We start from the raw sequence: 15,265 nt of genomic DNA, 5'->3' as shown, positions 1-15,265 counted from the left end.
AGTTTTCCTCCAGGTACTGCCACTGGTCAGAAGTTTTCCTCCAGGTACTGCCACTGGTCAGAAGTTTTCCTCCAGGTACTGTCCACTGGTCAGAAGTTTTCCTCCAGGTACTGCCACTGGTCAGAAGTTTTCCTCCAGGTACTGTCCACTGGTCAGAAGTTTTCCTCCAGGTACTGTCCACTGGTCAGAAGTTTTCCTCCAGGTACTGTCCACTGGTCAGAAGTTTTCCTCCAGGTACTGTCCACTGGTCAGAAGTTTTCCTCCAGGTACTGCCACTGGTCAGAAGTTTTCCTCCAGGTACTGTCCACTGGTCAGAAGTTTTCCTCCAGGTACTGTCCACTGGTCAGAAGTTTTCCTCCAGGTACTGTCCACTGGTCAGAAGTTTTCCTCCAGGTACTGTCCACTGGTCAGAAGTTTTCCTCCAGGTACTGTCCACTGGTCAGAAGTTTTCCTCCAGGTACTGTCCACTGGTCAGAAGTTTTCCTCCAGGTACTGTCCACTGGTCAGGAAGTTTTCCTCCAGGTACTGTCCACTGGTCAGAAGTTTTCCTCCAGGTACTGTCCACTGGTCAGAAGTTTTCCTCCAGGTACTGTCCACTGGTCAGAAGTTTTCCTCCAGGTACTGTCCACTGGTCAGAAGTTTTCCTCCAGGTACTGTGCCCAGTTTCATGGTCAGAAGTTTTCCTCCAGGTACTGTCCACTGGTCAGAAGTTTTCCTCCAGGTACTGTCCACTGGTCAGAAGTTTTCCTCCAGGTACTGTCCACTGGTCAGAAGTTTTCCTCCAGGTACTGTCCACTGGTCAGAAGTTTTCCTCCAGGTACTGTCCACTGGTCAGAAGTTTTCCTCCAGGTACTGTCCACTGGTCAGAAGTTTTCCTCCAGGTACTGTCCACTGGTCAGAAGTTTTCCTCCAGGTACTGTCCACTGGTAAGAAGTTTTCCCCCAGGTACTGTCCACTGATCCAGACATGGCATTAAATGACCCAAGTTGTTTTAAATGTTGTTAAACAAAAGTTACCTCAAACTTAACTCAGTGAGGTTGCTCGTTTGACTCGATGCCATTGAGCTCATGGGTGAGTATAAGTTATTTGGCTTATGATACCATCTAGAAGGAATATGTTCTTTCATCCGTGCATATATATATATAATATTGTCTTTGAATAATTAAGACTTAATTATATCATGTCCGTTTGTTATATCCTCACCTTGATTTACATTTCCAATAATCTTACGGTGAAATTGTTTTATATTTCCACAGATACAACAACTTTAAGACATCACGTGGTGGAAACTTTGGTCCTCAGATTCCTGACCTTACACAGATTCAGACGCTGGCTTAATGAAGGAAATGTAGGCGTTCTTATGTCTTGGAAATTGACAATTAATCACCTGTTGATCTTACAGCATGTGACTTTGCACTTTGAATTGTGTATGCTACAACATTTATTCCGACATTGAGTAGGTACACATGAGTGTGCGAGCACAAGGCATGGCTACCTGCTGTCTGGCCATTGGTCAATATAGACTCAGACTTAAGATTAGATTTGAAAATTTAGCTGTTATAGTGGGTTGAAAAATCAGATATAGATACTGGTTCAATTGTATAGTAGTTTTAAATAATGAAAGTCGATACAGATTTTGTGTTGAAATCTCATAAATAATAATAATAGAAAATCCTGACGCATTGATAATTATGTTATATGGTAGTAGTTTAAGTATGGGAAAAGTATATTAAGATAATGTCTTAATTAGCAAAGTGGATTAAGATTATGTCTTAATTAGCAAAGTAGATTAAGATTAGCAAAGTGGATTAAGATAATGTCTTAATTAGCAAAGTGGATTAAGATAATGTCTTGATTAGCAAAGTGGATTAAGATAATGTCTTGATTAGCAAAGTAGATTAAGTTAATGTCTTAATTAGCAAAGTAGATTAAGATACTTTCTTAATTAGCAAAGTAGATTAAGACAATGTCTTAATTAGCGAAGTGGATAAAGACAATGTTTTGATTAGCAAAGTAAATTAAGATAATGTTTTGATTAGCAAAGTAGATTAACATAATTTCTTCAAAAGAAAATTAGATTAAGATAATGTGTTAAATAGCAAAGTAGATAAAGATAATGACTTGATTAGCAAATTAGATCAAGATAATGTCTTAATTGGCAAAATAGATTAAGATGAATTCTTAATTAGAAAATTAGATTAATATAATGTCTTAATTAGCAAAGATGATTAAGATAATGTCTTAATTAGCAAATTACATTAAGACAAATGTCTTAATTAGCAAAGATGATTAAGATAAATGTCTTAGTTAGAAAATTAGATTAAGATAATGTCTTGATTAGCAAAGTGGATTAAGATAATGTCTTGATTAGCAAAGTAGATTAAGTTAATGTCTTTATTAGCAAAGTAGATTAAGATACTTTCTTAATTAGCAAAGTAGATTAAGACAATGTCTTAATTAGCGAAGTGGATAAAGACAATGTCTTAATTAGCAAAGTAGATTAAGATAATGTCTTCATTAGCAAAGTAGATTAACATTATTTCTTCAAAAGAAAACTTAGATTAAGATCATGTGTTAATTAGCAAAGTAGATAAAGATAATGACTTGATTAGCAAAGTAGATTAAGATAATGTCTTAATTGGCAAAATAGATTAAGATGAATTCTTAATTAGAAAATTAGATTAATATAATGTCTTAATTAGCAAAGATGATTAAGATAATGTCTTAATTAGCAAATTACATTAAGACAAATGTCTTAATTAGCAAAGATGATTAAGATAAATGTCATAATTAGAAAATTAGGTTAAGATAAATGTCATAAATAGAAAATTAGATTAAGATAATTGTCTTAGTTAGCAAATTATAGATGGAGATAATGTCTTATGCTGTAGTAGTTAGCTTTTTTTTAATCAGATGCAGATTATGATTTTAAGAGAATGCAGTTGTAGTTGTTATTTTTGAAACAGATTTATTTTGCATTTTTCATGCCTAACATTTTTTCAGGGAGATTTGACAGCTCAAATACTCTAAAATTACTATTGCAGTCTTAACATTTTCTCAGCAATTATTTCTTGCAAATGATGATCGTCCATGTAATGCATGAAATTTAATCACATACAAAAATAACTTGGATTACAGTAGTACCATGTAGTTCATTTTAGCAATGAAAATATATTTGCAAAAAATTGATTTTGCTATAGATTAATTTAAAGAACTAAACATATGTCTTTAGTGAATGAATGGAGACAATCTCAGCCATATCTAAGAGTACATAACTTAGCAGTACTCGGCAAGCTATGGTCAGTTTGTGATGACTTGCTAGGACACAGTACTCGGCAAGCTATGGTCAGTTTGTGAAGACTTGCTAGGACGCAGTACTCGGCAAGTTATGGTCAGTTTGTGAAGACTTGCTAGGGACGATTATAATGGACTATAACCATGTCCCGCGAAATCTCAAAGTTATCGACCCCCCCCCATGAAAAATTACTGGCTATACGGTAGTTTATATGTTTGTCTGAGGTAAGAGTGTAAGTGTGTTGGTATATGGTAACACACTATAGTATTGTTGTATGCATTTACAGTACCAATTTATTTTCTTCAAACAATTTCTTTGGTTACATTTATTTTTATATTTTAGCTCAGCATTTGATAGAGGTGTGGGTGGGGAGGGGTGGAGGTTGTGGTGATGCGACCGAGTGGTTAAATGTTTTGACATGTTACCACAAACCCTCCAATCACTGCCATGGGTCGTAAGGTTGAATTTCATGTGGGGCAGTTGCCTGGTTTTGACCGTTGTTCAGTGGTTTTTCCCCTGGGCACTCCAGTTTTCCTCTGTCTATCAACCTGGCACATCCTTACTATCCTGGCTGTTAAACCTTAAATTGATCAAACACCATTTAAGAATTTGTGAAAAAATTGATCATTTAAATATGTTAGTGCGTACACAAATTATCAATTGTTTTAATTTTGTACTTTTATATTACTGTATCTACTTTTTTTCATTTTCTACTTTTGAAATTTTATTTAATACAAACTTTCCTAGTCACATCTGCAAAATCATACCAATTTAATTCTTGATAGTACATGGTCACATCACACGATAGTAGGTAGCTGTGATCTATAGGTTCATGAAAGTCACTGTAACCTATAAATAAATGAAGGTTACTATGACCTATAATAATGATAGGTTATTATGACTTGTATATCATGGTAGGTTACTGTGACCTATAAATTAATTTATGTCACTGTAATGTATAAAAATAAAGATCACTGTGACTTATTATAATGGTAAGTCACTGTGATCTATAATAGTTGTAGGTTACTGTGACCTATATAAATGATAGGTAAGTGTGACCTAGAAGTAGGTTACTGTGACCTATATAAATGATAGGTAAGTGTGACCTAGAAGAGTGGTAGGTTACAGTGACCTATATTAATGGTAGTTTACTGTTACCTTTAACAGTTGTAGGTTACTGTGACCTATAATAATTGTAGGTCACAGTGACCTATAATATTTATAGGTTACTGTAACCTATAATATTGATAGGTTACTGTGACCTATATTATTGGTAATTTACTGTGACCTAAATTAATGAAGGTCATTATGATATATGATAATGGTAGGTCACTGACCTATAATAATGGTAAGTAATTACTGTAACCTATAATTTAATGTTGTTCACTGTAACCTTTAATAATGGTAGGTTACTTTGACCTATAATAATGACAGGTTACTGTGACCTATAATAATGGTAGGTTACTGTGACCTATAATAATGGTAGGTTACTGTGACCTATAATAATGGTAGGTCACTGTGACCTATTATAATGATAGGTAACTGTGACCTATAATAATGGTAGGTTAATGTGACCTATAATAATAAAAGGTTACTGTGACCTATAATAATGGTAGGTTATTGTGACCTATTATAATGGTAGGTCACTGTGAACTATAAGAATGGTAGGTCACTGTGACCTATAATGATGGTAGGTTACCGTGACCTATAATAATTGTAGGTCACTGTGACCTATAATAATGGTAGAGTACTGTGACCTATAATAATGGTAGGTTACCATGACCTATGATATTGTTAGGTTACTGTGACCTATAATAATGTTAGGTAACTCTGACCAATAATAATGGTAGGTTAATGTTACCTATAATAATTGTAGGTCACTGTGACCTATATTAATAATAGGTTACTGTGACCTGTAATAATGGTAGGTTACTGTGACCAATAATATCGGTAGGTTACGTGAACTATAAAAATGGTAGGTCACTGTGACCTATAATAATGGTACGTTACTGTGACCTTTAATGATGGTAGGTTACAGTGACCTTTAATAATGATAGGTCACTGTGACCTATAATAATGGTAGATTACTGTGACCTATAATAATGGTAGGTTTCTGTGACCTATAATAATGATAGGTGTCTGTCACCTATAACAATGGTAGGTTACTGTGACCTATAATAATGGTAGGTCACTGTGACATATAAAATGGAAGGTCACTGTGACCTATAAAATGGTAGGTCACTGTGACCTATAATAATGGTAGGTTACTGTGACCTATAATAATGGTAGGTTACTGTGACCTATAATAATGGTATTTCACTGTGACCTATAAAAACGGTAGGTTACTGTGACCTATAATAATGATCATTTTCTGTGACCTATAATAATGGTAGAGTACTGTGACCTATAATAATGGTAGGTTACTGTGACCCTATAACAATGGTAGGTCACTGTGACCTATTATAATGATAGGTAACTGTGACCTATAATAATGGTAGGTTAATGTGACCTATAATAATAAAAGGTTACTGTGACCTATAATAATGGTAGGTTATTGTGACGCTATATAATGGTAGGTCACTGTGAACTATAAGAATGGTAGGTCACTGTGACCTATATAATGATGGTAGGTTACCGTGACCTATAATAATTGTAGGTCACTGTGACTTATAATAATTACGGTAGAGTACTGTGACCTATAATAATGGTAGGTTACCCATGACCTATGATATTGTTAGGTTATACCTATAATAATGTGTGACCTATAATAATGTTAGGTAACTCTGTGACCAATAATAATGGTAGGTGATTAATGTTACCTATAATAATTGTAGGGTCACTGTGACCTATATTAATGGTAGGTTACTGTGACCTATAATAATGGTAGGTTACTGTGACCTATAATATATGGTAGGTTACGTGACCTATAAAAATGGTAGGTCACTGTGACCTATAATAATGGTAGGTTACTGTGACCTTTAATAATGGTAGGTTACAGTGACCTATAATAATGATAGGTCACTGTGACCTATAATAATGGTAGATTACTGTGACCTATAATAATGGTAGGTTTCTGTGACCTATTATAATGATAGGTGTCTGTCACCTATAACAATGGTAGGTTACTGTGACCTATAATAATGGTAGGTCACTGTGACATATAAAATGGAAGGTCACTGTGACCTATAAAATGGTAGGTCACTGTGACCTATAATAATGGTAGGTTACTTTGACCTATAATAATGGTAGGTTACTGTGATCTATAATAATGGTATTTCACTGTGACCTATAAAAACGGTAGGTTACTGTGACCTATAATAATGATCATTTTCTGTGACCTATAATAATGGTAGGTTACTGTGACTATAATAATGGTAGGTCACTGTGACCTATATAATGGTAGGTTACTGTGACCTATAATAATGTAGGTTACTGTGACCTATATATTGGTAGGGTTACTGGTAGGTTACTGTGACCTATAATAATGGTAGGTCACTTGTGACCTATAATAATGGTAGGTTACTGTGACCTATAATGGTGGTAGGTTACTGTGACCTATAATAATGGTAGGTTACTGTGACCTATAATAATGGTTAGGTGACCTATTAATGTTAGGTTACTGTGACCTATAATAATGTTAGGTTACTGTGACCTATAATTATGATAGTTACTGTGACCTATAATAATGTATGACCTGATAATGGTGAGTTACTGTGACCTATAATTGATTGGAAGGTTACTGTGACCTATATAATGGTAGGTCATTGTGACCTATAAATAATGGTAGGTTACTGTGACCTATAATGGTGGTAGGTTACCCTGTGACCTATAATAATGGTAGGTAGTCATTGTGACCTAAAACAATGGTAGGTTAATGTTAGGTACTGTGACCTATAATAATGTTAGGTTACTGTGACCTATAATTAATTATAGATACTGTGAACCTATAATAATGGCTTTAAAATTCAATTTCTTGTGACCTATAGATTTTGGGTTAGGTTATTATTTTATGTAGACAACAAAAATGTGCCATGATTTAAAAAGGTCATTATGACATTTTTAAAATTCATGAAGATAACTCATTAACCTTTTAGGTTATGGTAGTTAATGTAGGTCACTGTGACTTGGTATGTTTTGGAAGACCACATGTTGACCTACTCAGTTAGTCACATGACCTGTCTTGAACAAATCTGCTACCTTAAGTGGGTTTCACTGGTAAGTGGTTTTGTTAGGGAACACTTTAACCTAAAATCACTTTGTAGCCTAAACATTTTTTGTACACTGCAGTACCATTTAACAGTGTCATTGGGCCACCACTGGATAATTGTCTCTTCACAATTAGGTCACTGTGACCTGTTAGTTATCCGAGCTTACGTCTACTCTTTGGGTAACCTTGTCCTTTCTTTACTACGGACGACTAAAAGTTCATATTTGGTACTCACATCCACTTATACTTTTACCTTTAACACAAAAGATGGATTGTATGGAAAAAGAAAATAACCCAACAGAGTAAGACTGTACTGATACTGTCAAAAAGACGGAGATGCTACATTTGTGTGACTCCTGCATTATGTATTTCGTGCCTCAAATTTCTTTTATATACATTTGTATAGAGCTGATTATATTTTTTTGTATATTAAATTACTTTACCAATCGTGGATCATGTGACATTTACTCATTACATGTTGTCTTTTGCGTGTAATATTAAATCATGTGAATCCGTTAATAAAATCAAAAATAAAACACAAATTGGATATAAGGTTTCATTTCTTTGTCATTACCGCATGATCATTTTTGCAGAGATGTTAATTTCCTTACTATCCTTACTGATTAGTGATATAGAATGAGTAGCCTCATAATTGGAATATATAAAAACTATTCGTAATGATTTAAAAAAAATGAATATTGTGAATTTTTTTGACTGACTGCATTACTGTATTGTAATTTTGTTTGGATGGATTAACCAGTTAAATGACTGATAATGGATTATCAATGATACCGATATGTAGTATAAGTACATGAGGGGAAATACTATAGTGTGAATGTGTTTTTAATAAATGTCCAGTGCAGTGATAGGCTGGAGCATCTTTGTGATGCTCTGTCATTTAGTAACTTTTGACATATTTTACCGCTAATTTTTCAAAAGTCTGTTGCTATACTTTTTGACATATTTCTGTCTGTTGCTAGTACCTTTTGATACATATTTCTGTTGCTGTTTGCTTTTGTACTTTTGACATTATTTCTGTCTGTTGCTAGTACTTTTGACATATTTCTGTCTGTTGCTAGTAACTTTTGACATATTTCTGTTCTTTGCTAGTACTTTTTGACATAGTTCTGTTACTGTTGCTTTCTCAGTACTTTTGACATATTCTCTGTTCGCTGTTGACATATTTCTTGTCTGACTAACTAGTTTTTATGACATATTTCTGTCTCTGTTGCTAGTACTTTTGACATATTTCTTGACTGTCTTTTGTTGCTAGTTGCTAGTACTTTTGACATATTTCTGTCTGTTGCTTTGTTTCACATATGGATTTTATCGATTGGCTAGTACTTGTTGACATGGATTTCTGTCCTGATTGCTGAGGTTCCTTCTTGTGATCCTGCATCTTAGTTCTAAAGCGATGTAGCCCTCCGTCGAGTCCTTATCGAAAGTCAATACACATACATGCAAAATAAACACACATACACATATACTCAGCCTCACACTCATACACCTTTACATACAGCCAGTTCAATTTATTTTTGTTCTGCATTATCAATAACACACAAAATGTTAACATCTGACCTATTCTTACCCCTACCATCATTGACATACATGCAATCACACACCAACTCACATAACTTGTCAAAATTTAGATACTCAGTTGATACATATGGACATACATGAATATATAAACACATCACTCTTAAATGGAAGACAAGTATGGGCACACATATACCAAAAAACATTTTGGAAACACACAAGAAGGACAAATTCAGACACAAATTAATGGTAGGTAACGATACAAAAAAAAAATGAAGACCAGAGACAGATGAACAAAACAAACTACAATGTACACAACATGTATTGACACACAAACACATGGGATGGACAGGAAGTGAAAACAAAACAGAAACATGGATAAACATACAGACAGACACTGAAAACTGTAGACAGACAGGATTGAACAAACCAACAATGCACATGTAGTGTCAGAATGACAACTGATAAAATGGATGGACATAAGGACAAAAATAAACAGATAGAAGAAGGAAGAGGGGGAGATTACTGTCTTTAAATATGTATACACTATATTATACAACGATTATTATATTTTAAGAAGAGGGGTTTCATAACTAATGGAAAAAATAGAAAGAAATTAATGTATGATCAGAGACCTCCCAAAATACACCTCCCAAAATATTTGGTGCTTTCCCAGGGTATGGATATATAAACTATGGATATGAGGAATTGAACTAAAAAAACAAAAACAAAACAAAACCTTAAAAGATCATATTCCTAACAATGGTAACCATTTTTCATTTTTTACAATCATTTTCAAATTTCCTTTGAAGAGTATCGCTTTTATTACAAACTATATATTTCTGGATACTATAGTGATCTTTTATAACATTTACAAGTGCATTTATATTGAGCGTTTTATGGAGACATTTTGTTTTGTACATATAGTGCTTAATAATAAGTAAGATTTCATTATCAGCCATATTAGCATGTGGTGAGATTACTCCAAAGAGAAGTGTGTCTTTATTAATTAAGAAGGGGATAAACAAGATTTCAAGTAAATAATCAAAATTCTCAAAAAGTGTTTGGATTTTGGTACATTCCCAAAGACAATGTACTATTGTTTCTCTTTCCCTGTTACATAATGTACAAATTGGAATAGGATGCAAATTAATCTTATAGAGAAAAGTATTAGTCACTAGAACATTATGAATAATTCTCACTTGAAACCATTGTAGTTTCGAACTTTTTTGTGACGGTGAAGGGGAGTTTATAGATTTTTCCCATTTCTCTTTTATCATAATCAAATTCAAGGTTCCACTTCCATGTACATGTTGGTGTAACAGCAGGAGTAATCAAACAGTTATAAAAATCTTTAGACCCTATTTGATTCTTATAGAAAATCTGAAATTCAAGTGGTATAGCGGGAAGAGAAAGTGTCTCCAAATGCAATTGTAAATAATTTTTCGAAGGAAATTCTTGGCTGTAGACACAAGACCTTGAAACTGGAGAAAATTGTCGTCATATTATATCACCAATGGTTGGTTGATTATGAAAAGAAAATATATTGGAAAAAAATTATTGCAACAAGAAAGATGTTAAAATTTGCATTGTTACTTTTATTACGCTAACAGCTGTTTAAGGGCAGCCTCTCCTGTATCAAACATGTTGCGCATGGTGACTGCTTGTGTGTGTTTTCGGAGGCAGGGGTATGTTTGTGTTGTGTTTTCGTGCAGTAGTGAGTATTTTTGTCCATTTCATATTGCTATCTCACTGAAGCATATACAGATGTACTGTAAAATACACCACACAGCACACCTATCCCGTCTGATTATTGTCTGTGGTAATATGCTAGTGAGATCGCGCTGATGATCTTAGATGTTAATATGTCATTGTATTCATTGAAAAGACCTATGAACAATACGCTACCGGGAAGTCAGCATGGGAATGTATTCAAACAAATTAAACAAAAATAAGGATGATTTAAATTCAAGGAGACTCAACGTTCCACGACACCCACCGCCTGTCGATGTGGTTATTTTGATATATCCTCAGTTACTGACGTTGATCCTCATGTAGGGATATTCTAATGGTCATTATTTAAACCCATGTTCCGAGTCATTTCGGTATTTCTTTGGGAATAGCATGACGGGTATTATCGGCATGGTAAGCACATCGATTCGTCAAGAAGAATGATAACTGAATATTTTGCTAAACAAACTATATTAAGATATATTTCGATGCATGGTTATCCTATCCATTTTCCCCTACTGCAGGGGTATTCTTCATGAAGCTAATGTTCCGAGTCAGTTTGATACTTCATAGGACATGACGTTGGATGTTGATGACGCAGTAAACATATTAAATTATCGATAAAAATATTTGATATTGCAAAACAGGACACATTTAGTTATATTCTGACGCATTTCAGTTTAAGACGCCATATATTTACCCTATCCATGTTTTTTCAAAACATGACATTTAAAAACAATTTGAAATAATCCAGAAAAACGCATTGGATAGTTGCATGAAGTACATGCTTAACTGAATCATACAATGTTGGCCTGTTTCTTTGAAATATGGACTCAGCTGGTTTGAAAAGTGTGGTGTCTAATTTTTGAATAGAAAACCAATTCCCGGAAAACGTATCCATTGTTCAGCTCATCTCTGAACAGTGCCCGGAGACTGAAATAATTATTTCATGTGTCCCTTATTCTACTCGTTAGTTGCTCAAGAATTCGCATTTGTAAAGATGGTCGATTGTTACAGAAACCGAGCAGGAATTGAACAATTTCTAAAGAAATGTCTGGAATTTTCTCTTCTTAAAACCTCCATGATAAAAGACATTGTTCTCGATATTTTTGCTTGCCTTAAGAATCTTGATTTGAAAGTCCCCCGGACGAGATAGATTGAATGCAGCATGAGAATCGTTTAGAAAGATGAAATGTGACGTCACTTATCACGTGATAAATATTAATTAACAAAAACATGGTTATGGAACAAAAAACATACGCACCCGTCCCGTCCAAGATAAGATACCTGAAATGAGGTAAAGACGTTTTGATTGGGACACCGACAGCCTTTCGTTCAATACTGACAGCGTTGTAGTTGACAGTGTTCAATGTCTTGCTGTCATTTGGTTTGCGGTGTGCTTGCAATAGCATTGTTACTGATAAAAATAGCCAACATTCGTTGAAAAGTGCAAACATGCGCATACCTTCATTATTAAGTATATCTTTTGATAATGTTAAAGAAAGGAAATCTAAAAAAAAGATGGAATCAAGTGTTAGGGTAGACACCTTCGGTTTTTATTGTCCGTTTAGCTCAGGTCAAGTGCCGATAAAACACTTGACCTTAAGCTAAACGGACCCTACAAATCAAAGGTGTCTACATTATCACATGATTCAATCCATCTTATCCTCCATATCAGAAGAAATGAAATTAGAAAACTTTATGTACAGTTGTCAGTCAGGTACTGAGCGTTGATGGATGATTTTTCTGACTTTCCATTGTCACAAAACCAGGGCACATATTCATCAATATTCATTAATTAAGATCTTTAAACTATTCGCCCAACTTTAAGGAATTTATTCATTAGAAAGCATTACAGAAGTTTAAAAGTAAAGTTCTTTAAAGGCTTTTCTTGAAATTCTGTAATGCTTTTCTATGAAGAACTTTAAGTTAAGAAATTCCTTGAAGTTAAGAATGTTGATGACACTGGACCATGGCATATCTTTAAAGGACTGAAGATGTTAACAAGACCTAAAAACCTCGACTGTTTGTCTACTGTAAAACAGCATTCAGTTCACCCTAGACAAGTTATCTGTTTTTGTAGTTATTTCAGCAAATCTGTTTACGGGAATGGTTTTTTCGACTGTCCGAAACAGTAATCAACAATGCCATGTGGGTAACTATCCAGTGGTCTGCTTGCAATTGTCTCCGTGGAATGCCGGGACGGATCACGTGACAGTGACACATTTGAAAATTCGAATGTACAAAGTATCGTTAGTTTACAGAGATTGTTTTATGCAAAAGCAAGTCATTTATATGATTCAAATCCAAGCACAAATAAAATGAATATAATTATGTGATATCATATACTATAATATCATAAAGAAACCAACCTTAGAAATTGGGATAATCTGAGATCGTATTGCAAAATTCTGACTGTAAGCGTTGATGATGAGGGGCAATCGACCATCACATATCCCGAGCTTTTTTTTCTCTTGAAAACAAAATTAAGAATTAAAATGAAAAAGAAAATAGGTTTAACAGACAAGCCCAAAGTCCTGAGATTGAACTGGACGCAAAGTTTGAACAACACAGACACCAAAATTACAGAGATAAATTGTTTAATTAGAAATTCTAAGTGCAAAGCATGAAATAAATGACTTTTGTCCTCCTGTTTTGGAACTGTTACTATTTGTTCTGAAATACTTTGGACACATACCTCTAGACATGTTTTGAAATAATGAAACTTTCTTTACAATATATTCAATGGCGGATCCAGACGGGCTTTTGGGCTCAAGAACCAACCATCCCTTCCGACTTGAGAATTTTCTTTAAAATATATTCTCATTATACACCTCAATTTTTACACTTTATTTTTACGAAATTCTTTCTATTTTTGATTGTTTTTATTCTATTGTGATTTTGCATGAACCAAATATGAAATTTAAGAGAATCAATTTTGTTTCAAATATTTGATTTTGTTGAAATGTATACCAGTAATCCAATTGATCTGAACATTATACACTTAATTTACTGGGCCTTTCACATTTTCGCATTCCATTTTGCTTAATATGAACATGATTACAGACCTAAGAATTCTCTAACAAACACCTTCTATGCCGTGCATAAACACCCAGAAACGATCAGCACTTGGTGGCAAATTTGGACCGGAATCTCTAAAATGGAGATATTGTCGGGTATTACCCGCGTCAATTTTCCCAATTTCCCGGCGTTTATTTCGATTTAAATACTCTTTGATTCAATCAAGAAAGAGATGGTATAATCTATTAGTTACAAATTGGCGAATTTCCTTCATCAAGTTTATTTCCATAAACCCTTGCTGTGTTAAAGAAAGGCCAATTTACCACCACTGATTCCATCCACTCTTCTCTAATTCACTTGCAATAAGTATTAAGTGTATCACGCGTGAGTCCACTGTGACTGGCTGAAAAAATGTACACGAGGTTTTCACGTCTGTTTAAGTCGAGGAGCGCTATACGGACAACGTTGACAATAATGACTGTTTTTTTCTCGGCGATGATAAACTCGACTGTACCTCCCATATAAAGCAAATTGAATTTCTACAAATGGAACATTCACAAGCACATTCAGTCAGTCAAGTCTATTTCTAAAGAGTCATTAGGGACGACGGAATTTCCGATGAAATCTTCAGTAGCGAACGTGAAAGAGGAAGATGGATAATTGAAAGTTTCTATAGCATTGCTCGTGAACTTTGTCACGCGCAAAGAAAGCCGCTGTAATCATTTAAAGAAGAGTGGTATTCACGTCAATTTGGGGCTTGCAGGCAACTGAAACAGTCTGAAAGAGCTCCTCTGTTCTAATGAATACAAAAATGACATGTATTGTGGTATTTCATTAGTGTGACGATGCCGTGCAGGAGAGGATTCGTGATAGAACGCAAGGCTGGAGTTGTATGAAGAACACTCCATTCTTACAAGGAGATCCAATTAACCATACACTACGTGGGGCTGGGGGGCTCGATTCATCAATGTACATGGATTAACAGACGTATTATAATTCTGGGAAGTAAATATCTTATGAAGTATGTCTTTAACAATACTGTTGTTCGACGTCGAGTAACGCATAGGGTGATTGTATTGTCTAAATGTTATATCGAATGAAAAAGAGGTCGGCGAATGTGATTTTTCTTCATTATTATGCAATTATATAAGAACCCAAAATTAATAAGACATGAAATGATTTTCTTGTCTAAATGCTGTATGGAATGAAAAAAGGTCGACAAATGGGATTTATCTTAATCATTATTCAATCGTAGAAGAACAGAGAAGTGACAAGGCATAGGATGATTTTGAGGGATTACATTGTACTCTTATGCTCCAATTGATGTTTAGCTTTTCCATGGACTAAAATGTTTAATATTTCTAATTGTGTTTTAACCAAATGGAAATCGATGTTATATGCCTCTAGTGAAATATATCGATGAGTCTTTGTCGGAAATTAATATATCCCAGCTGTTATTCATACCCGCCATCTTT

At 34.4% G+C, this 15,265-nt stretch overlaps 1 protein-coding gene across 2 annotated transcripts in view; it reads left to right on the top strand.

Moving 5' to 3' along the window:
• Nucleotides 1-5,952, top strand: part of LOC138306962 (peroxisomal ATPase PEX1-like) — a 43,472-nt gene extending 37,520 nt beyond the window's left edge. Inside the window, exon 20 of one of the 2 annotated variants that reach the window (XM_069247559.1) lies at nt 1,257-5,952. In XM_069247559.1, coding sequence (XP_069103660.1) covers nt 1,257-1,338 — 82 coding nt within the window. In that variant the 3' untranslated portion in view covers nt 1,339-5,952. The remainder of the gene's footprint in view (nt 1-1,256) is intronic. The other variant, XM_069247560.1, reaches the window with a different exon arrangement.
• Nucleotides 5,953-15,265: the final 9,313 nt, after the last annotated feature.

The sequence above is a fragment of the Argopecten irradians genome, chromosome 14, assembly GCF_041381155.1.
Source record: "Argopecten irradians isolate NY chromosome 14, Ai_NY, whole genome shotgun sequence".
Lineage (NCBI taxonomy): Eukaryota > Metazoa > Mollusca > Bivalvia > Pectinida > Pectinidae > Argopecten > Argopecten irradians.
This window is presented reverse-complemented; position numbering and strand designations above follow the sequence as displayed.